This window comes from Oryctolagus cuniculus, chromosome 9 (genome assembly GCF_051225735.1).
Source record: "Oryctolagus cuniculus isolate XC-2025 breed Fujian yellow rabbit chromosome 9, ASM5122573v1, whole genome shotgun sequence".
Classification (NCBI taxonomy): domain Eukaryota; kingdom Metazoa; phylum Chordata; class Mammalia; order Lagomorpha; family Leporidae; genus Oryctolagus; species Oryctolagus cuniculus.
Genome location: NC_142875.1, coordinates 105,370,102 through 105,395,708, shown reverse-complemented (window position 1 = coordinate 105,395,708; position 25,607 = coordinate 105,370,102). Strand labels below are relative to the sequence as shown.

Sequence of the window (25,607 nt, the reverse complement as noted above, 5' to 3'; positions counted from 1 at the left end):
TCTTACTCACCCTTTTAAAGCGATATCCCCCTCCCCCCCAGCCACCCCTTCCGCCCCACCCTCGTTTAAAGGGGCTGCCTCCGGGGCCCGAGTGCGGCGCGTGCACCTCTGGTTCCCTCGCTCCCCCGCCGCCGTGCTGGGAACCCAGTGAACAGCTCACCCAGCCCGGCCTCCACCCCCCCCTCCCCGCTCCCCGCGGCTCTCCGCGCCCCTGCTTGGGCCCCCTTTCTCGGAGCGGCGGGCAGTGGCGCAGCCTCGCCGTGCCCGGGTTGCCCCGACCCACGCCACGCTCGGTGCACGTGCCAGCTGGGCCTCGGCGCTGGGGGCGCCCAACGCGCGCCCCTTCTCTACCCCCCACCCCGTAAAATGCACCGAAAAGACAGGCTGTGGCGGGGGTGGCGGGAGGAAGGAGGCGAGGAAACGCCACCGTGTCCCCGGGAGAAACAGCCTTGACCCCAGGATGCGTTCGAGCACGTGTCAGGGCTGACCGCGCTGGCAGCGTCTCCATCCGGAGAAAGCCCTGGCCCGCGAGAGAGGCGCGGACCCGGAGGGGTCGCTGAGGATGAGGGCGAAGGACCCACGCAGGGAGGCAGCATGGGGCCTCCGGGGAAAGGTGTCGGCGGAGGGGGGAGCCCGAGCGTGTCCCTCCCTCGCCCCCTCCCCCCGGGCTATTTCCTAGAAAGCGGTATCAGCGCGGCCACGCTCTCGCACACACCTCGGGCGGCTTGTGGGCAGATGCCGGGGCGAGGAAGCGGGTTTTTTTTTCCTGCGTGGCCGCCGGCCGCCCAGAAACCGCTGGCGGCCCTGCTCACGGCCCCTCGCACCCGGGGCGCTGCGCCGCGTGGCCAGTGGCACCCGCAGCGCCCCCAAGAGCATCCTGCCTTCAACTCGAGGGTCGTAGTCGCTATCCAACCAGAAAAGCGGCCCCCTCCGTCCTAACACCCACTCTTTCCTCTTCTTCCTCTCCACAGACAGCTGCAGGGGGGTAGTGGGGGGTGGGGGTGGGCGACGTTGCTCCGGTCCCTTTAATTAGGCTTTTGCAACAGCTTCCAGGTTATCAGGAGCATAAACTTGAGGGACATAACCTTCACCTCCGGCTATGCGAGGTTGCTGTTTTCTAAGTCCCCTCACCTAAAGGGTCTTTCTCAATTGAGCCCACCCACCCTCCGCCATCTGCCCTCCATTCCTGGGGCTGGAAGACGTGGGCAGAAATATTAGCATCAATTTCGCGGAAAGCACGGTTGGAGGGTAGTCTTTGGATGCGACGCGCCCACGGAGTGTGCAGAATCAGAGCGAGGAGAGAGGAGTCGGTGGGTTTCCGTGGGTCCCCCTCTCCGGGGCCCCCGACTCGCTCGCGGATGCAGCGAGAGGGCCTCGGAGCAGGGTGGGGTGGGGGGGCGGGGGCCGCGTTTGAAGTTGGGTCGGGCCAGCTGCCGTTCTCCTTAATAACAAGAGGGGAAGGGAGGAGGGAGAGGTTGAAAGGAGGAGAGGAGGGGCGGGAGGGGAGGGAAGGGGAGGAGGAACCCGAGAGGGGAGCGAGGAGAGGGAGGAGAACCAACTGCCCAGCCAGCTTGCGTCACTGCCTCTGAGGCGAAGAGAGCGAGCTGGAGAGAGCGAGACAAGTTTGAGGGGAGGACGGGTGCGAGGCAGGCAGCCCCCGAGGCTCTGCTCGCCCACCGCCCAGCCCTTCCTCTCGGCTCCTCCGCTTCTCCCTCTGCCCTCGGCTCGCCCCCCGAAAACTCCCTATTTAGCCAAAGGAAGGAGGTAAGGGGAACTCTCTCCCCTCCCCCTCCAAAAAAAAAAAAAAACCTAACTTTTGCAGTCCGGAGAAGGCAGGGGAACGAAGGGTCGCCCGGCTGGCCATGGAGCTGCTGTGCTGCGAGGTGGACCCGGTCCGCAGGGCCGTGCCGGACCGCAACCTGCTGGACGACCGCGTCCTGCAGAACTTGCTCACCATCGAGGAACGCTACCTTCCCCAGTGCTCCTACTTCAAGTGCGTGCAGAAGGACATCCAGCCCTACATGCGCAGGATGGTGGCCACCTGGATGCTGGAGGTAGGGCTGCCAGGGGCCCCCCACGCTCGGACCCTAAGTCTGAAAGAGGGCCACCCTGGCGCTGGCCTCCCAGCTCGGCTGCGCGAGGGTGTCCCGCGCCCCTGGGCGAGACGCGTGGCCGCATTTCTGTTCCCGGTCCCGGGGAGTGGGGGGGGGCGAGGAGGGAGAGGAAAATCTGGGAGAAACGCGGCTGGCCCGGGGTGGGGGGGGGGAGCATCCCGCGCGCGTGCTGCGTGCATGTGGCTTCCTCGGCGCCCCCCTCCCCCGCCGACCTGTCTTTCTCGAAGCAATGGCAAGGAAGGGAGTGGGAGCTTGAAACGGGGACCCCGGGTCCGAAAGCAGCCCCCCGACCCCCGCCAAGGCAGGAGCCCGTTCGCCCTAGCCTCAGGTCCCCGCGTGTGGTCGCGACTCCGCGTTGGCACTTCGGGGGGGAGGGGGAGGAAGGAGGAGGAGGGGGAAGGAGAGAAACGGGGAGTTCGGGAGCCCCGGAAGTCGCCCTGGAAAAGCGTGTGTTTTAGGGGAACCCAAAAAGAACCACTTCTTTCGCCTCGCTGCAAGTCTGCGTCTTGCGAGCCCCGTGCCCACGTATGCACGGCTCTGGACCTGCCGTGGTTTCGCCATGTTGCTTTCCAGACTCGGGCTGCTGAGCCCGGGAACCGCCGCCCGCGCCCCCGCGCACCCCCAGACCGCGGCAGGCCCTCGCGGCCGTGCCCGTGCCCCCGACCCCCGCCTCGGGGAGGTTACTTACAGTTTGGCTTCCCAGCTTCCTCGCTGCGGAGGCTTGGGCGGGGTAGGGTCGGGGGGAGGAGGAGGAGGAGGAGGTGTGTGTGTGTGTGTGTGTCCTTGAGGCGGAATGCGGGGCGCCCCTCGGCTGGCAGCCGGAGCCCCCCGGGCCCCGGTCCTTGCCCGGTGGTCACCACGTCCCCAGCTCTGCGCCTGTGGGCCGCCGCCGGACACTCCCGCCGCGGCTCTCAGCCGCTGCGAGTTTCCCCCGCGGGATCCGCAGCCCCGGGGGTCGAGATGCAGCCCGCTGCAGCCCCCGAAACCCGCGTGCCAGGGAGCCTGGATCCTCTGGGGGGTTTTCACGCCAAAAGGGCTTTGCTGGGGTATTTCCTCGATTTTTAATTATTTTTTGAAGGCGTGCCCCCCTGCTCCGAGCGCCGGCGCCGCGGCTCTTCCTCCTCTACACCCTCCCCCTCTCTCCCCAACTCTCCCCACCCACCCCCCCATTAGCGGCCCCTGGGCAGCCCGGACCCCCTCGGGCATTTTTTTCAATTGTCGGGAATGGTAGAGCAGGGTCTGGGCATCCGGATGGGGCCAAGAAGTAGACCCCCGGAGGCTCCAGAATATTTTTATTGATTTTTTGAAAAGATGACGAAATCCAAAAAAGAGAGTGAGTGAGTTCCGAGTGCGCAGAGAAGGGAGCGGCGGCCGCCGCGCGCGCCCGCGGCCCCGCTCCCAGCTGCCAGCGCCCGCGCGCCCCGGGCTGCGGACACTTGCCTCAGTTTCCCCAGCGTTAGCACCCTCCCTCTTCCTGCAAGAATATTAAAAAAAAAAAAAAAAAAACTTTGCAGAAATGAACTTTTTCTTTCCGCTTCTCTCTCTCTCCCTCCCTCCCTCTGTGGACACTGTCCTGTGTGTCGCCCACCCCTGTTGTGCGTGCCCACCGCAGGTCTGTGAGGAACAGAAGTGTGAGGAGGAGGTCTTCCCGCTGGCCATGAACTACCTGGACCGCTTCCTGGCCGGGGTGCCGACCCCCAAGACCCATCTGCAGCTGCTGGGGGCCGTGTGCATGTTTCTGGCCTCCAAGCTGAAAGAGACCATCCCGCTGACGGCCGAGAAGCTGTGCATCTACACGGACAACTCCATCAAGCCCCAGGAGCTGCTGGTAACGCAGCCCCTCCCGCCACGTGCCCCCTGTCTTGGGAGCCAGAGCCCTGCCCCAGCTCACGGGGCCACCCTCAGCGGCACCCCATGCTCAGAATCCCAGGCCGTCGCCTTCTGTGTCCCTACTGTGTGCCTGGCACGTACTGAGCCCTCAGCCTCTGCCCACAGAGCTGTGTGTGGGCTCGCATGCTACCTTCTCTGTGTGTAGGACACTTTAATGAAGAAATAATATTCTAATTCCAACTCCTCAAACATTGACCTCTGGGAAACATAGGCTGTTTTCCTCACATCAGTGGGGGCTGTGTGCAGGAGATAGGAATGTGCCATGGTGTGGCTGGAGTTCAAAGGTAACGTCCTATACATCGATACTGTTCTCCACACAGAGCAGCCCTTCACGAAATACCAGCTCATTTAACCTGGAGCACAGCCAGAGCTCGGCCCTGGGCTGGAGGGGGCCAGGGGGAAGGTGACCTCCATGCAACCCCAGGGGTCCTGTCTTGCCTGGGGCACCCTTTTGCCCACCCTGGAGCATGCTTCTCAGACCTGCCCTACTGCAGGGGCTGCGCTGGCACGGTGCAGGGCTCTGAGGTCCCCCCCCACTTACAGGGGCTTGCGCACCTTTCTCTGCACTGTTTGCAGAAGCGCCCCCTCCCCCTGCCCTGCCTGCCCTGGCTCCCGCAGCCCACTGGCCTGGCCTGCCTGCAGTGCACAGGGCCCAGGCCGGCTGCGTGAACTGAGCTCTTTGTGAGCCTCTGTCTTCCTGGGGCTGTGCTGACACCTAGTGGCAGACACGCGCAAGGCTGGGGGAGCAGTTCCCGAGAATGCACAGAGGGGCATGAATGACTTCACCTTTGAACCGCTGCCAGATTTCAGCTGCTTCTGGTTTGGTCCGGGAGGCCCAGAAAGGTGCTTTCTGCTGGGAGATCTGCTTCCTTTAATCATGGTGCCAGACCCGCGGTTTGTGCTCACATTCCCCTGTGAGCAGGAAGGGCCAGGGTTTCGAGCCGTCTTTGAAGACGGCAGTGGTGTTAGCCCTCTGCTGCGGGCTCCAGCCCCAGCCCTTTGCAGAAAGCCCAGGCTGAAACAAAAGCTTGCGAAGAAAAAAAAATCGTGAGAATTGAAATCCGGTTTGTTTTTCCGTCCAGGAGAGCAGGAAAAATAATCTTCCATTTGTGTCAGTGTGGTGCCAGATGAAATGACATCACACCAAGCAAAAACCTGCTTTTTCCCCATTGCCTGTCTGTGCCAGAAGTCGGGAATCAGAAAAAGAGTCCTCCTATTGTCCACGCAGTGCTGAGGCCCAGAGAAGGAAAGGGGGTAGCCCCAAGCCGCTCAGCACCACCCGTGCTGCAGGCCTGGCGCTCTGCTTGCTGGCCCAGCATCTGGCCCCGGCTTTGCAAATGCAAGAGATTCTGGGTTTTTCAGTGGAGAGTCAGTCTCCCGGGCTCCTGTTCTGCAGAGGACTTGTTGATGGTATTTCCCCTCGGGTTGCACATTTTTTAAAAGCTTTTTTCTTCGGCCTGTTTGCCTTGGAGCACAATTTCCTATAGCTATTGCTGTAATAAAAGGGTGAAGGCACTGTCTTTGTGCTGGCTGGGCCACTGGGGAGGGACCCAGCAGATACAAGGCTGTAGGCTGAGGGGTCCTGTGTCACTTCCGTACAATGGGGTTGCGAGTGCCCGTTACAGCAAAGAACTGGGAAGCCTTGAGGCCGAAGCTCAGAGCAGCCGACCCCCAGGACTTCTGCACGGTGTGTCAAAGGGGAGACGCTTTAACAGCGGCGAGAAAAATGGCACTTTGGCACTAAGAGAAAGCCGGCGAATTGGTTGCCGAGGAGTTGGGCCAAGCAGTGTTATGTGCATGCCTCGTTTTTTTCCACTAGGCTAAAAAAGACGATTAAGCCCGCGATAGAAACGTATACAATAAATTACTAGCAGAGGGCCGCGGCGACCTTGGCTGGCTGTGGATCTTCCTGTCGGCCTGGCTCTGAGGGTGGTCAGGCGGCAGCCCTGCTCCGTCTGGGTGAGGGTGGAGAAGAAAGAACATGGCACCCTGAGTTAGGGAGCCCTCCTGGGTGACCGGTGTGGGTGCCTCCCCGCCCCCCCCCACCCACACTCTGCCTCTCTTCCTGCTTTCCTCCCCAGGAGTGGGAGCTGGTGGTGCTGGGGAAGTTGAAGTGGAACCTGGCCGCCGTCACCCCTCACGACTTCATCGAGCACATCCTGCGCAAGCTGCCGCAGCAGAGGGAGAAGCTGTCTCTGATCCGCAAGCATGCGCAGACCTTCATTGCTCTCTGCGCCACCGGTGAGAGCGGGGGCAGGTGGGGGGAGGGGGAGAAATGGGGGAGGGGCGCCCGGGGGGTCTGGGGTCGCATTCCTGCGTTTGGAGCTGCTCCATTCTCTTTGCTTGGCTGAGCTCATAAATGGTTTATGAGGACAGGTGTGGTGAGGGGAGAAAAATGAGTACCTGTTAACATACCCTTTATGATGTCTAAAGTGCTCTTTGAAGCTTAGCTGTACTGCTCACTCGGTGGGGCTCAAATCTTTAATCTTGCGAGGAAAAGGATGGCTTGGAGATAAGCCCAAGAGGAAATTTGTTTGGGGCGGGAGCACAAACACAGGTCCCCAGGAACAATGTCAAGGTGAACACGCCTGGCTACGGTAAGTGGGGGGGAGAGGGGAGGCCAGAGGCATTTAGTGCCTTGTCTCTGTCCAGGCTGCGGGAGGGAGTGAACTTGCCCAGAGCTCTGGGTTCTGCCGCCCTCACAGCACCACGTGGCTTTGTTGTGATTTGGGCTGTGGCCTTGAACACGACAGCGGCAGGTGGCATTTTGCGTCCCTCACCAGAGAGAGCCAGCACTTGACGCACAGTTCTGCCTGGCCCGTTTGCATTTTCCAAATAAACTAAAGGAGTTGGTTTGATGTTGTCTCACTGGACTGAACCATGGCCAGCTTTTTTTTTTTTTTTTTTTTTTAATTTTTTTTTTCCTTGGTGGTGGTAAGGGTAGAGGTGTCAGGAGTTCATGCTGGCACAGTCAGAAACCTTAAGGAGCCCCCATAGTCAAGTGTAGCTGAATTGTATAGGCACATCGGGGAGTTAACTTCTTCAACCTTGTTACATGCTGCCCAGGAGTTAGCATGGAGATTATATAATGTCTAAGAGTGTGTGTGCTTTTTGTTGGCAGTCAAAAGGTCAGGCATTGCTACTTCTCACTCAGTGACCTGGGAGAGTCTGCTTGACCCCTTTGAACCCCAGCTGCACCTGCAGAACCCAGCGTGGATACATTTGCCCCACACACAGCTCTTGCCCCGGGGTCAGGAAAACTGTTGCCACTGACCTGGACTCCAGGGCTTCATGCTTGCAACGCCTCTCCTCCGCCCAGTGGGACCCAGGCTCCGGAGGCTGGGGCCCTCCTTGCTGGCTTTTCTCAGCCCTGCCCCTGCAGAGCTCCCAGGTCCCCAGGCTTGCACAGGGTGCACAGGGGCAGGGCACTGCCCTTCCTGGGCCCCCCAGGGCCAGGCCTCCGGAGCCCTGTGCACTCTGACTGCCTGCTGGACAGAAGCCATTCTTCGCCTCCTTCCCTTCTGCTGTCTGGCCTGGGCAGCTAGAGGTCAGACCCTGGGTGACCTGTCATTGTCTCCCAGGCTAAGCTGTCTCTTTTTCACTGGGGGGGAGGGGTCAGCCAGTCCTTTTCCCCTGGCCTGTCGGCTGCCGACCTCCGGCCCTGAGCTCTTTCAGTGCCCAGCTGTTGATAGGCAGAGTTCTGCTGTGACCTTGTCTGTTGACGGAGAAGATCTTCTAGGTTAGGGGTCTGTCCGCTCCGGCCTCCTCTCTGATCTCGGACCGGGGCGGGGTGCTGGGTGGAATTACCAGGCCTGGGCAGGTCCCCAGAGTCTGTATGGGCCCATTCTCTGAAGTTGGGGATCCCATCCCCCACCCATGGCCTTCTTGCCCAGATCCTTGGGGTGGCTGCCAACTCTGGGGCCGGAATAGGGAGCCTGGGATTCAGAGACTCAGAACAGAGCCCAAAGGGAGGCAGAGGCAGTCAGACAGGCGCTGCCTCTCCGGGGGTGCTGGCGGGGGCGGGGGCGGGGTGCCTGGAGTGGGGCAGGATAGGGGGAAGAACACCTCCCACCCAGTGGAAACCCGGTGCCAGGCCCTAAGCTCCAGGCACCGAGGGGTCGGAGCAGAGGGGCTCTCTGGAGGCTCCTGGCTCCTGAGAGGGTGGACTGAGCTCCTAAGGCTTAACCTTCCCCGTGTGCCCCCCGGGGCTGTGCACTGTGCACAGCCTAGAGATGGGAGGCATGTGGCCGGACAGCACCAGTGCCCAGCGCTGCTTCTCCTGGGGAAAACTCCTTCTGGGGAGGCGAGAATCTGCATTCTAAGGCCAGGGCAGGGCGAGTGGGTGCGTCTCCAGCACTGGGTCGGGCCAGGGGCAAGGAGCAGGTGCCGGGGGGTAGAGCCTGGGGGGTAGGGCTCCCCTGAGCCTGCTGTACTCCGCCTGCTCCTTACACACCCCAGCTTCTGCCCAAGAGCTGATGGAGCACCTGCAGCCTGGGGCTTGGAGTCAGGGGCAGAGGGGAGATTCCGGAAGGGACTGTGTGGCCAGTTCGTGGAGAAAGAGGGTTGTGAAAGAGCTGGCGGTGGCTGTGTGGGGAGTGGGGAGCGGATGTGTGTGTGAAAGGGGAAGAAGGGAGCGGGAAGGGCTGTGGGGCTGTGGGGTAGGACGGTAGCCAGAGAGAGCGGTGCCCCCTCCCCACTCCCTTCTGGCTTGAGCTGGGGGAGGAACAGGACTGCCTCAAGTTGTCCGCCATCAGTGCAGGCATTGGGGTGGGGGTGAGGGGACCTCACACGACAGCTCCCCGCATGCCCTTCCCCTGGGCTTTTGGTGCTGGGGAGCCAGCCCAAGCCGTGCCCCACCCCCAGTTGCAGCCCTGCTGCTCGGAGCCCCCAGGTCTGCCCAGGAGATGAGTCAGGATCTCACCCCAGTGTTGGGAGCCTTGAGACATGATGTCATGCTCGGACAGGCGATTGCAGTTAGTCCAGGAGAGCCAATGGCGTTGGCAGGACGGGGGCTCCCCCTCCCTCCCCGGGCTCTCTTGGGGTGCAGCCTCCGGTAGCACCCCTCCCCGTGTCTGAGCCCCTGTGAGGGTGACCCCGCGCTTTCCCAGCCCCTCCCTGTCGTAAGGCAAGGTGCCTCATGGTTTACCACCCATGGCCAGAGAGGTCAGAAGCCTTGCCCTTGACCCAGGATGGGAGGTCAACCTTGGTGGTGGTGGGAAGGGCACCTTTCCATCTGTGAGCCCCTGAGCAGACTGGTCCTGGGACTGAGGGACATGCGTGCAGCCCTGGGGACAGGTGCCAGAGCCGGCTGCTGCTCCTCTCTCCTAGGCCTCTATAGCTGGATCAGTGTGCCCGGGCACTCTGTGTGCCAAACCTGCCCTGGGGGTGGCAGTGAGGTGCGCGCTCAGTGACGCCATTGGCATCATTTGGTGGCCCAGTTCTGGTCCTTGAAACCTCCACCAGACTGCGATTGGAGGAGGAGAGGGGGGAAAAGGCTGACCTGGGCTTCCCCCTCCCGTTCAGCCTTAGAGCAGACAGCGTGCTCGCTCTCCCCCTAGTGGCGAACAAGAGCAGAGCAGCCCTCCCCGCGCTGGGAGGCCCTGGTAACCACGTGCAACCCTTAGTTCTCAACCCATTGAGTTCCGGATGCTGTCAGCAGGAAGCGAATACAGTAAGCTGTATACAGTGAGCACCTCTCAGCTTAGGGGGACCACGGGACCCTCAGGGTGCATCCTCAGGGGGTTATCCCCCCGGCACGGAGCAACTGCTGACCTGTGAGAGCAGCCGGCTTTCCCTGGGGCCTATGGCGGTGGCCGTAGAGAGCTCTGGGCCCGGGGTCCGAAGTCTGCCTCTGCGGGTGACGCTGGGCAAATCGCTTGACTTAACCCTTGAAGATGTCATCGGGTCACCTGTGAAAGGAGATGCTCGAGGGAGAGGCATAGCAAGCCCCTTACACTCAGAATTCACTGGAGTCCAGCGGGGACACTCGTGAGGGTGGCCCGGAGGGGGGTGGCAGCCTGGGGACTGTGCTCACGTGTGCACTATCTTAGTTACTCCTGAGGACGATTCTGTGAGATAAATACATTGACATCCTTATCTGCAGGTGAGGAGACTTCTTAGTGCCCTGGCCAGCTGTCGTCTGCAAGACGCGTCCTGTTGGATAGATTGGGGTTTCAGCCTGGAGGAGACTGGGGGCTTTGCCAGGCACAGCGCCCTGCGTTTTCAGGGGTCTCCTCTGTGCTGTCAGACAGGGAGGAGCACCGTGCATTGGTTTGGTTGGACAGTGGCCCCAGCAAGACCACACGCACACGCGCATACACACTGCCTCAGCATCTTCTCCATGAAGCAAGGAGGGAGGTAGAGGCCCCCCGTGCACTGTTCCACCCCGGCACAGACCACCCACACCCGCAGCCTTCTCGGCGCTAATTCACACACCAGAAGTAAGAGTGGGTTTCGCCAGCCCCGAGACCACAAAGACGGGTGAGGCTGAGGTGTGCTTCCTGGGCCAAGGCCTGTGGCAGAGGGGAGGGGAGCCGGGGAGCCTTGCCTGCCCCTTCCTTGCCAGATGCTCCCAGGCAGGGTTTTCGTGGGCCCAGGGCCATGGGCTGGCTGCCTGCTTGTGTTATGAATGTCACAGGGGGAGCTAACGAGGTTATTGGGCAGAGACGCGCTCTCCTGTGACCCATGTGGAAAGGACCTACAGCAGAGCAGGGGGCAGGGAGCCTGGCATTGTCACACCCCCTGCCCCGGGGACAGGAGCTGGTGACAGTCAGCAGGCTTTGGGTGCCACACGTTCAGCCCTAATGGGGTGGAAACGGTGACTGGGCAAAGCGGAGAACGCCAAGGAGACAGACAGATGGACAGATGGCCGGGCTGGCTCTGTGTTCCTGATTCAGTGAAAGGAGAGGGGAGGCAGGTGCACGGTTCAGTGGTCTCCAGTGCTTCTGAGAAGCCCGCCAGCGTGGTGCTGGGGCATTGGGCTCCGGCTCGCCATTAACAGGATGGCTCCCTTCGAAACACTTTTTTTTTTTTAAACAGAGCAGTGTTTGGGAAGAACAGGAGATGGCAAGGTGAGCTGGCTGAGGGCAGCAGGTTCAACCTGATCATTTCTGCTCTGATTTGAAGTGTGACCCCTCCCCCAACAGGCACCTTGTGCTGCTAAGTAGGGTCAGTTCACGGGAGCCTTGCTGGAGACAGCACTGCGTGGGTTTTGGATTCGCTGCTCTCTGGGACTGTGGCGAGGAGGAGCCACGAGACTGTCGCTTCTTTCATGGGTGGGGACTAAGCAGCTCGCATTCCCAAGTCGGGGGTTTTCACGTGCTCGCGTGCGCCGTCCACGGTTGGTGTGTGAGTTAGACGGGCTGTGAGGCGCGTGGGCGGCAGGAGCCGGATGAAGCTGTGGCGGTGGTTATCTCCCCTTGACGGGAGGGCTCTTCCAGCCGAGCGCTGTGCCCCTGTGAGGTGTCCGTGTGTCTGCTCCTTGAGGAACGGGAGCAGGTTGGTCAGGACGCAGCGATCGGTCCTTGTCACGCGAGGAAGGTCCTGCCCTCTCCCCTGGCGCTGTGAGACCCCAGGAGTGGGGAGCCGAGTGAAAGTCAACCCACAGCGTCCATCCTTCGTTTCCTTTGTGGAATAAAAACACTTGGTTGTGCTTGTTGTTTTGGGCCATGAGGGATTTGAAGCCCATCAAGAGACTCTAGAGAGCGTGTTTCCAGCTTCCCTTTCCTCCCTTCACTGGGCTGATCACATCTGCTGCTACTTCTTTCGCTCCCTCCAGCATCTGAACTCTGGGTTTTCCCCACTTACGTGGCACATTCGGTGTCTTTCCTGTCCTGGCCTCGGACTTCCCTCTGTGCCCGCCTTCACCCCCAGAGAGACAACCCTGCTGCCCCACACACCGGGGCCAGACCTGGTACTGTGCACCTGCTGATGGCTCATGTGCTTCCCATGGGACTTGGAGGGTCGAGATCCAGAGTCCTCTCTGACCCACCGTGTGCACCCAAATAAGCACTCTTTCTGCCCTGCCTCAGTCTCCTTGCTTGAATCTGGCATGGCCACGGTGAAGGAAGGCCTCAAAGGAAAGCGTGCGCTCAGGGCACGGTGTCCCACTGCCGCCATCTTGCTGCAGGCGGGGGAGCTCCTGGAGCCAAGTTCATTCTGTGTCCTGACCTTCTACCTCGCATTCCTTGCAGACTTCAAGTTCGCCATGTACCCGCCGTCCATGATCGCGACTGGAAGCGTGGGGGCAGCCATCTGCGGGCTCCAGCAGGACGAAGAAGTGAGCTCGCTCACTTGCGATGCCCTGACCGAGCTGCTGGCCAAGATCACCAACACGGACGTGGTAGGTGGCCGCCGCCGGCTTGGTCGAAACCAGATGTCCGTTCCCAGCTCGGGAAGAGTGCATTGGCTTGATGACGATGTCTCTGGGGCGTTGTGTGTGTGTGTGTGTGTGTGTCCCCGTGATAAAGCCAACATCCAGGTAGTACCCAATGCAGCAGGTGGAGGCTCCTGTTCAGGTTCAGAAAGCCTGTCCACCACGGAGCACAGGGAAGAACTCGGCAGCGAGGCTGGGGTGATGGGAAGACGACTGTGTGGGCCCCCAGCGTGCCTGCTTTCTAAGACCTGGGATTCAGCATTCATTTTTTAACTAAAAACCGAGCGTGAGCATGGTTATTGGGATATAATGTGCATGCCACTGTTCACCTAAAAATTTGAGATCTCAGTAAGTCCAGGCTGGCCACAGGTACCCTCAGAGGCTTGTTCACTCCTCTTGAGTATATTTCTTTCAATTTTGTCTATAATGGTTTTTTTTTTTTATTTCATTTATTTGAGAAACAGCGTGAGTTCCCATCTTCTGGTTCACTCTGCAAATCCACATCAGCCAGGGCCTGGCTGGACCTGTGACCAGAAACACGATCAGGTCCTCTACGTGGGTGGCAGGGACGCAGCTACTTGAGCCATGGAGCTGGGGCTCAGACCCGGGTCTGCCCTGACGCTGTGCTTTGTGGGAAGGCTTGGGCGGCTCTGGGCCCGGCTGGCTGCTGTGTACCTGCCCAAGGGGCTCAGCCTCCTCCCATTCAGAAGAGCATAAAAGGACCACCGTTGAGGGTGCAGTAGCACTTGGCGGGAGGCGAGGTGTGTCTCCGGGCTCACTTGCTCCGCATTCATTTCTGCGAGGTGTACTGCGGTTGGCGCAGCCTGCTGCACTGGGAGGTGGAGGGATGAGCAAGGCACAGTCCCCAGGTGCTGCAAGGCGGGGTGGGCGGGCCCGGGAAATAGGTGAGGGTTCTACCTTCAGCGAACATACAGGAGTCAAGCGTGAAACATGCAGAACCCCAGCACAGTAAGATCCTGGGCGACTGCGGGCTCAGTGCCGTGTGACTGATGGGTTAGAAACGCAGTGGGCAGATCGACATACGAGGCCGGCCTCCCAGGCGCAGAAGATGGGCTTGGAGTGGAGTGGCAGAACGCAGTCCCTGCGTGCTGCGGGGTGTTCTTCAGCCTTAGAAAGGAAGGGAATCCCAAAACCGGCACAGATGGGTCTCACCCACAGGACGGTGGGTGAGGTCAGGCAGACACCAGCAGGCAGAGCAGAATGGAGCGCGCCAGGCCCCAGAGAGTTGGAGCCTCAGATGGCTGATGAAGTTCAGAGATGGAGCAGTGGCTGTGCCGACTGTGTACGTGCTTACTGCCACTGTGTGTTTAAAACCGGTTAAGTCGCCGGTGCTGCGGCTCACTAGGCTAATCCTCCGCCTTGCGGCGCTGGCACACCGGGTTCTAGTCCTGGTCGGGGCACCAGATTCTGTCCCGGTTGTCCCTCTTCCAGGCCAGCTCTCTGCTGTGACCCGGGAGTGCAGTGGAGGATGGCCCAAGTGCTTGGACCCTGCACCCCATGGGAAACCAGGATAAGTACCTGGCTCCTGCCATCGGATCAGCGTGGTGCGCTGGCCGCTGCACGCCGGCCACGGCGACCATTGGAGGGTGAACCAACGGCAAAAGGAAGACCTTTCTGTCTCTCTCTGTCACTGTCCACTCTGCCTGTCCAAAAAAAAAAAAGAAAACAGACAGGTTAAGTGGTACATTTTACTCTAACAAGAGGTTACACACACATGCACATGTGGCTATGTGTGCGTGTGCACCTGTGTGTGCATGAACGTGTATAAAGCCCTGGCCATGCCTGTGCTGAGCTGTCCTTTGCCAGGGTGTTTTGTCCCCTGGCCCTGGTGCACAGGTGGAGAGGTTAGCAGAAGGAGCCGCTTGTCCTGCTGCTGACATCTCTTCGGCCACTTTGGGCAACAGACAGGTTGGGGACTGGCAGGATTCGGCCGTCCAGAGAGCGTCCCCTGCGGTGGCCCGAGATGGCCGGACGAGCGTCTCTGGCTCACGGGCCGGCGGCAGATAGCCCTTGACGGGAGGGCCGCGGGCAGCTCTGAGAAACTCGCTCTCCGTTGCTCCGTCCGGTTGCCAAAACAAACCGGAATGCTTCATTCCAAAGAGAAAGCTGAGTGAGAAGCCCGACAGTTTTACGGGGAATAAAAGTCTCCGAGGGTGGTATATTTTAAGTACTTTTTCCTTCCAGCTATAAGAGTTGCTAAAAACAGACAGCAGCCAGAGAGGCAGCTCCGGCTTTCGGGGGTGGGAACTTGTCCCCGGCTTCCGTTGCCAGGAGTGGGTTGGAGAGGAGGGACCGGTCCCCAGGTCCCTGGTGAACCTTGCCCGCTTCCTCAGGCAGCACCGGGTTCTTCTTCCCATCCGCTCCTGCTCGGTGCCAGCGTCCATCTCCCTGTCCGCTTGTCTACAGAACCTCTTGAACGAGGCCCAGCTTTGACTTAGTTCTTTATCCAGCGCCCCTGGCAGAGTCCCTGGGCAGTGACGCCGAGGAGAGGGAGGGAGGAAGGAAGGAACAGAGGCCAAGGGCAGGCAGAGGGGCTTCCAAGTGCGTTGCGCGCTCCTCCGGCTCCTGGGTCTTTGCAGAGCTGTGCAGGTGTGCAGGTGCGTGGCTGCACCTCCCAGGCCTCTGCGCCACACCGGACTTCATCTTGGAGCCGCCCCGAATTTTCACACAACATTGCTTTCCTGACTGAGGTGCTGAGCCGTCGGGTCCTGCTGTGCTCTTCTGTCTGGGTCCCACGCCTCTGGCGTGTCCCACAGGAGCTTCCTGGGTGTCCCTTCCTCAGGGCCACCCTGGCTTGTGAGCAAGCTGTCAGCAGAGCAGGGGAGCAAGCCGGGGTTTTGAGCACGTGCTGGCCCTGCGTGGTCTTGTCCTCCTCCTTAGCTGGGCACACCTTGGCCTTGAGGCACCTGTTGCTGATTCTGCCTTTGGTGGCCTTCCCAGGGCCTGTGGTCAGCAGCCGTGTGGGGGCTTTCTGGGAGGGAAGCTGGGGGTGAGGAGGTGGGGCAGGGCTGGGGGGTAGAGGGGCTGGTTCTTCCTCTCCTGGAAGCGGGGGGTGGGGAGGTGGGACAGGGCCGGGGGGCTGACGTCTCCCTCTCCTGCCTCGTTTTTTTCTGCGGGCCTCATTGGGTATGCAAGGAAATCAGCCGAGCCGCCTGCGAAGAGAGGAAGAATGAGATAGTTTCCTAAGTCGTCTCCGCTGGAGTTGGCCGCGGGTCTGGGGCTCATTCAGCCTTTTGTGCCCCTGTTGAGTGCAGTGCGTGTGTGGTGACAGTGGAGTGATGCAGTCACACTGCGGGCGAATGGTAGGAGTTCCGTCCGCCCATTCATGGAGGCAGAGGAGGGTGCAGGGCGCCGAGCCCGAGCCAGCACGCAGAGGAAGTCAGGGGCCCACCGGGGATCACAGACACTCTGTCAGGGCTCCGAGGCTGGGGGGTGGGGGCCGGGGGCCGGGCGTCGGGGGAGCTGGAGGCCTGCCGACCTCCAGCGCTTTGGAGTGCCACCTGTCCGGGCTGACAGACGAGCCTTACGGCTTTCCTTTTAATCAGCTTAACGTCGGGCGGGCATCTCGGCACAGGGGCTGGTGCTCTCCCCTGCGCAGGGCCCACGGTCCTTTGCTGCAGCCGCCTGGGCTGTGTCTCCCTCCCCTGCGGGTGCTGCGGCCTGTACACCTTTACTCAGAGCCCGGGGGAAGCAGAGGTGCGCAGGGAGGAGGTATGGGGTGGGACTTGCTGAAAGCCGGGCTCAGTTTTCATTGAATTTGATGTCATGGCACGGCCGGCTGCTTGAGGTCCCCAGGCTGCAGCTCCCAGCTGGAAAATGAGGGCATCTGGCTGTTTGAGCTCCAAATCCTGCGGTTCTGGGGTTACTGGTAGATGTTGCCTCGTCTGATGCTGCCCTCTTGGAAATACAGTAGCCCCCGTCTTCTCTCAGCCCGGCTCCCTGCCTCCTTCCTCCCTGTCACTCTTGTCCACCCCAGCCCCTTGCGCTCTCCCGCCCTCCTGTTTGGGGCCGGAAAGGAGCTCTGTGGAGTTGGGTGTCCGGCTGCAGGTAACAGTGCCACTTCCCCTGTGCCCTCTGGGGTCCAGGAAGGGTTCCTGCAACAGTCAGCCGGGGCGTTCTGTGCAGGCAGCCAGCTCTGACGCAGGGCAGGTGCTACTGACTCCGTCTTTCCACCATCAGACGGGAGGAGGTTTGACATGATCCGGCTCCGAGGCAGCTTCTTACCTTGCCCAGCCAAGGGAGGGGATTCACGTAGTCATTATCAAAGTGCCAACCGTAAGGAAGGAGAGCCTGAAGGGTTGCGTGGACGCCGGAGAGGTTCCAGGTCCTTCTGTGTCCCAGATGTGCAGGAGAGCAGGGAGGGGGGCTCAGGGCCCATCAGCCGTGGAGTAACTGCTGTAGTGATCCTTCTTCTCGGAGAGCGAGGGGCCGCGGTAATGACCTGGCTTGAACCTGAGATGGGGCAGATAAAGGACCTCGTTCATATGCACTGTGTACCAAACCTTCATCCGATGTGTTCGGAAAAGCGTGGGTACACATTTTTGTCTGGAACTTGAGAAAGGTTGTGGAGAAGTAGAATTGAGATAAGTTTATTTTGGTGCAGAAAAAAATTTTTAAGCTCATGCGTGGTGTTTTGGTAACACGCATCTTCCATGACCTGGTGAAGAGCCCTTGTGAACTTGATTTTGTGCTTGTCTTGAGGCCCATGGCTCTGAAAGTCCAGTAGAAGTGACTGTCCAGTGTCCAGTGTCCTGGTCCTCCATGTAGGATTTTCTCAAGACTGTTCCTCTGAGGCAGGGGCCATTTGGAGATTTAGAACATCATTTTTGGGCCGTACTAAATTATCGACTTACAAATTGGCCTGGGGTAGGTTATTGAATTTCAAACCCTGCCTGTAGTTGCCTTAGCAGAACCAGACCAGACGATTTTGTGGGCCTGGATGACCCCCAGCCTGGATGTTCCCTGCCCCTGCTCCAAGGTCTCAGGTGGCCAGAGGAGAGGCAGAGGCCACCCCCTCCCCAAGACTAGGAACATGGGTGACCCAAACAGAGGAGTCGACAGTGCCTGAAGTCAAGTTCTCTAGCTTTCTGGAGCCTTGTGTTCCCCTGTGGAGGAGCAGCTCTGTGGCGGATGCTGGTGTGTTTGTGCACTGATGGCCATGGGTCCTAGGTTGGTCCTAGCACCTTAGTATCATAGATTCCCATGGCACAGGGCCTGAGAGGAGAAGACAGCCAGCAGGATGTGCAAGTAGGCCCCTGTGTCTTGTTGGGCAGCAGGGTCTTCCACACCAACTGTGTCTTAGGACGTATTCACCAAGAGGTTATACCATCGGAGGCCCACTTTTTTTTTTTTTTTATTTGACAGGTAGTTATACATAGTGAGAGAGAGAGACTGAGAGAAAGGTCTTCTGAGTAAAGGCGTACACTCCCCAAATGGCCGCTATGGCCAGCGCTGCACCGATCTGAAGCCGGGAGCCAGGTGCTTCCTCCTGGTCTCCCATATGAGTGCAGGGCCCAAGGACTTGGGCCATCCTCCACTGCCTTCCTGGGCCACAGCAGAGAGCTGGACTGGAAGAAGAGCAACCGGGACTAGAACCCGGTGCCCATATGGAATTCCGGTGCCACAGGCGGAGGATTGACCAAGTGAGCCACGGCACTGGCCCAAGGCCCGCTTTTAAATTAAATTTTTAAAATTTATTTAACTTCTTTGAAAGGCAGAGACGCAGAGATCTCCCAGTGCTGGTTCACTCCAAATTCCCACAACTGCCGGGGATGGGCCTGACCAAAACCAGGGGTCAGGAGCTCCGTGCAGATGTCCCATGAGGGTGGCGGAGACCCAAGTTCTATGGCCACCCTCTGCTGCCTTCTAGGATACGTATTAGCAAGAGGCTGGGATTGGCAGTGGAGCCAGGACTGGAACTCAAGATGCAAGCGTCCCAAACAGCATCTGTACGGCTGCACCCAGCCTCTCCCCACGAGGCCCCCTTTGAACCCTCCTCCTCCTGACCCTTGATGGGCAGTTCTTTTTGAACTGAACCATGCAGAGCCATCATCTGTTCCACTCCACCCCCGACACACACACACACAGTCTCTCCATCAGCTGAGAAGCCTGCTGTTTTCTCTAGGGAGCGAAAGCTTCCAGGCTGCTCTGATGCAGGATGCCGGCGTCCCAAGTGGCAACCGAACCCACAGCACCAAGACACCTGCCCAGCCTTAAGGTTTTGAAATCTCGTCTACTGAAACGCTAGCGCCCCTAGACAGGACACCTTCTGCTTTTCCCACTGAGCCAGTGATGAGCTGTGCGCCCCGCCACGCCTGTGGGGTGGGCCTTGGAGGCGGGCGGGGAACAGCCACGCCCGGGGGTGGGCGAGACCCTGCACGTGTCTGACCACCTGTGACGGGCAGTGCTTAGCAGGCTAGAGTCTGGGCAGATGGCAGCGGTCTGAGAGGTTGACTTCCTCTTTGCTCTGTCCAGGGTGGTATGAGACCTCGACCGCTGGGCTGGGTCTTGTCTAGTTCCTGTCCCCAGCACCAGACACACAGCGCTCCTCCCTCCACCCTTCGGGGGTCAGTGCTACTCCCTATGCCTTTTGAAAGAGATCTAAAGAATTCTTTCACATTCCAGGGAGTGACTACTTAGCACTCTATGCTCTCTCAGTTGTTCTTTATTTGTTTCATTATCATTTTAAAAACGGGGAAACTGAGATCAGACGTTAAAGCACGGAGCTGCTGCCCACAAAGACGGTGCATGAGTGCACACACCACCTCCATCTTTCCATCATCCTGGCACTCCAGGGACATTCGTGGTCTGCTGTCGCTCCTCATCTTAATTTTCCTTAAAAGCAGTCGGAAGGGAACGGCGATGATGCTTTTGTGCTTGGCAAAGTGGTAACCTGTCGGTGGTGAAAATGAGGAAGGGCTTCTTGCTGTGGGAAAGCACCGGGAGATTCCGTTTCCGAATTCCCCATCCACATGTGCTGCCTGAGCAGGTGCAGAGAGGCAGCTTTGCAGAGCAGAGGGGCTGGGAGAGGGCTCCTCAGCTTGCCTCCCACTGCCTGGTGTGAGCTGTGGTCCTTCCCGGTGACAGCCGTGACAGCGGGTGCATTCCATGCCACCCAGCTGCGAGACACTTCTGCCTGAGGCAGGCACACTCCACAGTTTCCCTACCAAATATAGACTAATAAAAGCAATGCTGCAGCTTCTTCCTTATTCCCCAGTTGGACAGCCCAGGCGTCCAGAATGTTTGGTAAACATTCTGTATTGTATTTTTATGAGAAGTACAGGAATGGTAAATAGGCAGACCGTCGGGATTTTTGTTTGTGTTTTGTTTCTAAGCACCAGGGTATGTGAGGGTCAGCATGGTCTCCTTCTCTGTCTTCTTTCTCATGGGTGCTCCAGGTGCTGGGAAAGTCAGGCACTACAAAAAGTTCATGGGAACATGGAATTCAAGCCTAAGTTTATCTTGGGGCAAAGAGATTCTAGGATCCGTATGTAGATAGTTTCATCGTTCATGTGTTCCATGAGCTTTTTCAGGACTCCCTTGTATGTGTGGATTTGCAGATTTTTTGCCCCAGGTAAACTTACCTTTTAGTACCATTTTTCTCAGGGACGTTTTGAGGTTCGCTTTACTGTAGCTCTGCTGGTGGCCTCTCTGTTGACTGCCACCTCCCAGCAGCACAGGCTGGATCCAGTTGGCCCCTTGATCACGGCCATAAATGGAGCAGCTGTGACAGGCTCCCAGGTGACGCTGAGGCTGCCAGCTGGGGGCTGCCCTGGGGGCCCCTCTCCATCACTTCACATTGAGTGGGTATTTCACCTGGAAAACAGTCGTGGAACTGTGGGGGTGTGCATTTGGCACAGCCGCTAGGACGCTCACGTTCCAAGTCGGAGTGTGGGGTTTGAGTCCTGACTGTACGTCCACTTCTAGCTTCCTGCACCCTGGGATGCAGCAGGTGATGTGGCTCAAGTACTTGGGCCCCTACCCCCCACGCGGGAGACCCAGACTGAGTTCCAGGCTCCTGGCTGCAGCCTGGCCCAGCCCCAGCTGCCGGAAGCATTTGGGGAGTGAACCAGTGGGTGGGAGATGGATCTCTCTCCCTCTTGCTCTGCTTTTTAAAGAAGTAAGCCCAAGCCCGACGCTCTGTGTCCTGATCTTCTCACTGACTGCTCTGGTCTGGCCCGCTGTCTTTCTAGGATTGTCTCAAAGCCTGCCAGGAGCAGATCGAGGCCGTGCTGCTCAACAGCCTGCAGCAGTTCCGTCAGGAGCAGCGCGACGGATCCAAGTCGGAGGATGAACTGGACCAAGCCAGCACCCCTACAGACGTGCGGGACATCGACCTGTGAGGATGCCAGGCGGGCCGAGCGAGAGAGGCGTGTCGTCATCTGCACTCTCCTCTCTGGTTATGTTTTGTTCTTTGTGTTTTAGGATGAAACTTAAAAAAAAAATCTGCCCCCACGTAGATCATATTTAAAGATCTGTTAGAAGTGAGAGAAAAAGGTCCTATCCAAACAATAATTAAAAGCGTGTGGTGCCTATTCAAAGTACAACATAAGGGAATCCCCTGTATATGCGAACAGTTGTTGTTTGATTATGTTAAAAGTGATAGTAAAATGCTTACCGGAAACCCTGCAGAGTAGCTAGACAATATGTACGCCTGCAATATGGGAACCAATTAGAAGAGACTCTTTGTCATGTTATGAACTAGTGCATACACACCCCTTTTTGTAGTGGCATTTCAAGGAACTGTGTAGGCCATTTATGGAATGATTAGATTGCCAAGCAATGAACTCAACAAGGAATTCGAAATAAGGAGGGGGGGCATGATGGGGAGGGAGTACCAAAAAAAACTTGCTGTGATTGAACCACGTTGGATGGAGAAGTGCCTCCAGTCTCCACCAGCTGTGGCAGCATGTGGCTGGTTGGACAGGGGGTGCTGGGTGGTAACCCCACCTCTCTTGCCACACTCGGCACTTCTCCTTCCACACGTGGCTCATCCCAGACTCCGCCGTATCATCTGGGAGAGAAATGCAGCTATCGGGCCCTAACCAAAACTCTTTGGGACATGGAAACAGAGGGTGGGATCTGGAATGGGATCTTTTCTCCTGCTGTTTGAGAGAGGGTACAGCGACCGTGGCATCCCGTATTAGGAAAAAACTGATCTTTTGGTGCTGATTGGCATGTCTGGTCCACAGTTGAGCATTGTTATAAACCATTCCATTCTTAAAGCACTTTGAAAATTTGTTCCCGAGGGGTAGATGGGATGGTTTATGCAAATCAAACTGACTCCTCCCCTCTTCTCTCTGGCCCCTCCCCATCCTGCCCCCAGTCTTGAGTTCTCCGGTACCCACCCTTTCCGCTGGCATTCCCATCACGACATTCCTCGGAAAAGTCTGAACAAAGCCCTGTTAGCACGTGGATGGCGCGGAGGGCTCCTCCGCAGCTCCAGCTTCTCTCGACGGGGAGGGCAGGCGTCCTCGCGGACGGCTGGACCTCGGGTGTGGCGTGCGGCTCCCTTAGTTTCACTGCAAAGTCGTATTCAGCGTACTTGAATTTTCTGTTTCCTCTCCACTTCTTCGAGGCATTCAGTTAGCAGAGAGGTTGGAGCGACAACTTTTTTTTTTTTTTTTTGCACAATTGTCATTGACAGGTAATGAAGCTATTTGTTACAATATTTGCTTTTTTTAAGTAAAAAAAAAAATCAGAACAGGGCTACCTTGAAGAATTATTTTATACACAGATTCTGCCTTGTTTCGTAGTGTGAGGGTTGAAGATGGAGAAAAATCTAAGGGTCTCTTATTTTCATTTTATTTTGTTCAGTTTTTTATTATTTTTTTTGCGCTGCTAAGAAGCTGAGATCGTTCATCCTTACTCACATTAACAGTACCTAGCTGTAATGTTTCACCAAGTGTGCTGCTATTTTATAAACATTTTTATAATATATTATTTTACTGCTTAAGTTCCAAGTCCTGAAGTAGATGGTTAAGATATGAGTTCTTCGTACTGGAAAAGCCCTCCCATCCTTTGTTCCTTCCGGTAGCATATTCATGGTTAGTGGGTTTTGTTTCTTTCTTTCTTTTTTTTTTTTTTTTCCTCTGATCACATTCTTCAAAGACAGTGCATTCTTTACCTCAGGTTTACTGGACAAAATCAATAACTACAAAAGACAACGACTTTCTTACCTCACAGCCGAACACTTTCTGCTTTGGGAGCAAGTCCCCAGGAGGGCGAGGCGAGGTCGGGTGGGGAGGAGGACTCGCCAGGCCCCGCACCCAGGGGCCTGCCCTTGCTCACAGGCCATCGGGCTCCCTTTCTGACTCCGGTATCCTCCTCATGATGGAAAAACAATGCATTGAACCAAGAGACCCCCCCCCCCCCAAGGCAGACCTTGAACTCAAGCTTGGACCCAGCGGCATGGGCGCGGGAGTTGTAGGCGTCAGGAAGGAAGCGGGAGGGCATTGCAGCAGGCGCGGGGCTCGCGGGCGGCCGTCTCCCCTCTGTCTCGCTCCTGTGCACAGACCCCCACCCCCTCCCCCGTCATCTCTGCAGCTGTCCCAGGTCTTAGGCCTGCAGCTTGCAGCGTGTGTGGTGCTCAGACCGGGGTGAGGCAAGCAGTAGGCCAGCCAGGTCCTCGGCGAGGCTGGACCGCGAGATTCCGGGGTTCAAAATCACATGATGGAGTTGGCACAAAGAACAGACGGGGTAGGTGAGTGTAGGGAGGTGGCTGAGAGGCTGCAGGAAGTGTGATGGCAGGGGGTTGGGACTCGCTGAGCTAGCTTGACCCTGAGATTCTCGGGGGTTGGGGGGCGCTGGTGGGGCATGGCTGGCGCATCCTGAGGTTCGGGAGCAGAAAATGGAGCAGCCAGTGTTCACCCAGAGCCTGCGCTGTGCGGCGCGGCGCGGCGCGGGGAAGGCCCGGTCCCTGGGGTTCTCGGGGAGTCCTGGTGCAGATTCAGCCCTCGGACGTGCGCGAAGCTGACAGATGAGGGAGGAGCAGCCCTCCCAGCCTCTTCCTGCGGTCTGGGTCTTTCTAGCTTTTTCTCTCCTAGCCGTGGGGCCGCGAGGGATGGCCGGTGCCGGCGACAGGGCAACAGGCTTTCTTTCTGTGTCCTACATAAGCAAAAGCAGGAGCCCTGGATTTCTTGGAGGGACGCACACCCTCTCTGGGTCCTGGTCTCCCCGTAGGAAGGAGTTTTCACCCCAGAGAGGTTCAGATCTGCTCATGGATTTGAACTTTTTTTTTTTCCCTCTGTCTCACCTCCCACGAACCGGGTTCCACATTTATTCTGATCTTTTTTCTTAATTTCTAAGTTTTTTTTTTTTCTCCATCAGTTGGGGCTGAGTTGTCCTCCCACTCCCAGCTTGCCAAATTTTAACCCTTCCCCTATTTTGGCCCAGTCTTGTGGGGGAGAAATTGCCAAAAATACATGCTGAGTGGGGAAACACCGTGCAGGTGGGGGTCAGCCAGGGAGGAAGTGGCGGCAGCTTCCTCTGCAAACCCCTTGCCTCAGGTGCGCTGGGGGGTGAGCTCCTTGGAGAGGGGGCTTCGGGCTGCCCTTGGGCTGGGTGCTCTGTCCTGGCTCGGGCGGGCGGAGGCTTAGGAGGCCGGAGGAGTAGGAACCACCGACTGCCTCTCTGGGCCAGCCGCAGGGCTGACTGTGGGGAGAGAGCTGTGGCTTTCCTGCGGCCCGGTACGTTCAGGGCCCCTCCAGGCTGCCCGGGGAGCTCTGGCACCCACAGGTGAGGACCGGCTGAGTCCCTCCAGGAGGGCAGGGGGATTTTCTCTCCATGGGCCACGGGGGACGGGGCTGGGAGAAGAAATACACTTGCACCTTATGTCGTGTAAATACTGAGTTTCTAGTTCAAGAAGATAATCCTGGTTAGTGCGGGATTGGAGGTAGGAGCGAGGCGGACGTTGGAGCGCGCCAGTTGGCATCCACACCAACAGGATTCCTCTTTGTTTATCTTTGAGACAGTCCAACCTTGGGAATAGCTTTAAAAGGGAAATTAATGCTGAGACGGTAAAGTCCCCTGTGCAGCCCTGGATGGAGCGCAGGCTTCCGTGGCTGCGGACCTGGGACATTGCTCATGCAGTCATTCGTCCGTCCGTGGGTACAAGATTGGGTGGGAAGGTGCAGGAGGGTGTTTCTGGCTTCTCATGGCACATGGCTTTGCATGGTTCCAGGCTCTGAGCCACCTGCAGGAGTCCCTCGGCACAAACTTTTGTGCTGCCTTCGCATGTCCCCGCGTGTCAGCGTGGCTGGGCCGGGAGCCTCCGTCCCCGTCCCATCCCGTCCCGTCGCCTGCAGGGGACGCAAAGTGCCTTACCGACCGTGGCCTTACAGTTTCCCATGTACGCTGACAGGTGCCTGTCCTTGAGAAGAGAAAAGCGTCTGTTTTGTTTTGAATCAGTTTTAGTTTCTTACTGCCGGCCAAACTCCTATGTCCCCAGCAAATCCCCGGGCCACTGGTTGTTTCTCCATTATGTTCATTACCTTGTACCATGTACCTCAGATCTCTCTCTCTCTCTCAGTTATAGTTTTTCATCTTGGCCTTTTTTTTCTTTTTATTCTTTTTATTTTATTTTAATTTTTTTTTTTTTTGCTTTAAAACGAGTGTGATACCATAGCAAGTCCATGTTAGCCTCTCACCATGTACTCTGTAAGAGGTGTGTGGCTGTTTATCTGGTCGGGATGCTAAGTAGTGTGATGGATGTAAACGAGGTTTTTAGGAAGTGTGGCAGAATGTTGGCTGTGACAGTGACACGGTGTAGTCAGCTGCCTCTGACGAGGCCTTCTCTGTTCAGTGTTAAGTGACTTAAAAAAAAAAAATCCATACCCTGTTCTGACTTGGTTTAAAGATGGAGTAGAAGGTGGATTTGAAAATGGTTTGGGATGCAATTAGGTTATGCTATTTGGACAATAAACTCACCTTGACCTACATCGTCTGGCCGCTTGTGACTTATTTAGAGACTGGTGTTCCTCGGAACGGAATACACCGGTCTCCCCGCAGGACTCCCGAGGGCAGGGATCAGCACACCCTAGCCCGGAAGGTAATCCACCTGTGCGTCCGTGTCGTGCCAACACAAGGAGCTGGTGACGCCGTGGTGGCTTCCGGTTGCGCTTCCTGTGCCATCTGATTGTACAGCAGAAGCCTCCGTCCGTTCCCTGAGGTGGCTAAGTCACCGGCAGCGTGACCGGGCCTCCGACGCC

General features: G+C 58.0%; 1 protein-coding gene and 1 long non-coding RNA gene across 2 annotated transcripts in view; one reads left to right on the top strand and one right to left on the bottom strand.

Annotated features, from left to right (window-relative positions):
• LOC108177000 (uncharacterized) overlaps window positions 1-3,136 on the bottom strand; it is a 33,324-nt gene extending 30,188 nt beyond the window's left edge. Inside the window, exon 1 of the long non-coding RNA XR_016212966.1 lies at window positions 2,803-3,136. This is a non-coding gene — a long non-coding RNA (uncharacterized LOC108177000). The remainder of the gene's footprint in view (window positions 1-2,802) is intronic.
• On the top strand, window positions 1,472-25,337 carry CCND2 (cyclin D2). The gene is made up of 5 exons (XM_002712830.6): window positions 1,472-2,054; window positions 3,727-3,942; window positions 6,086-6,245; window positions 12,197-12,345; window positions 20,592-25,337. Exons 1-5 carry the CDS (start codon window positions 1,863-1,865, stop codon window positions 20,739-20,741), a joined length of 867 nt encoding a protein of 288 aa, XP_002712876.2. The 5' UTR covers window positions 1,472-1,862; the 3' UTR covers window positions 20,742-25,337.
• Window positions 25,338-25,607: the final 270 nt, after the last annotated feature.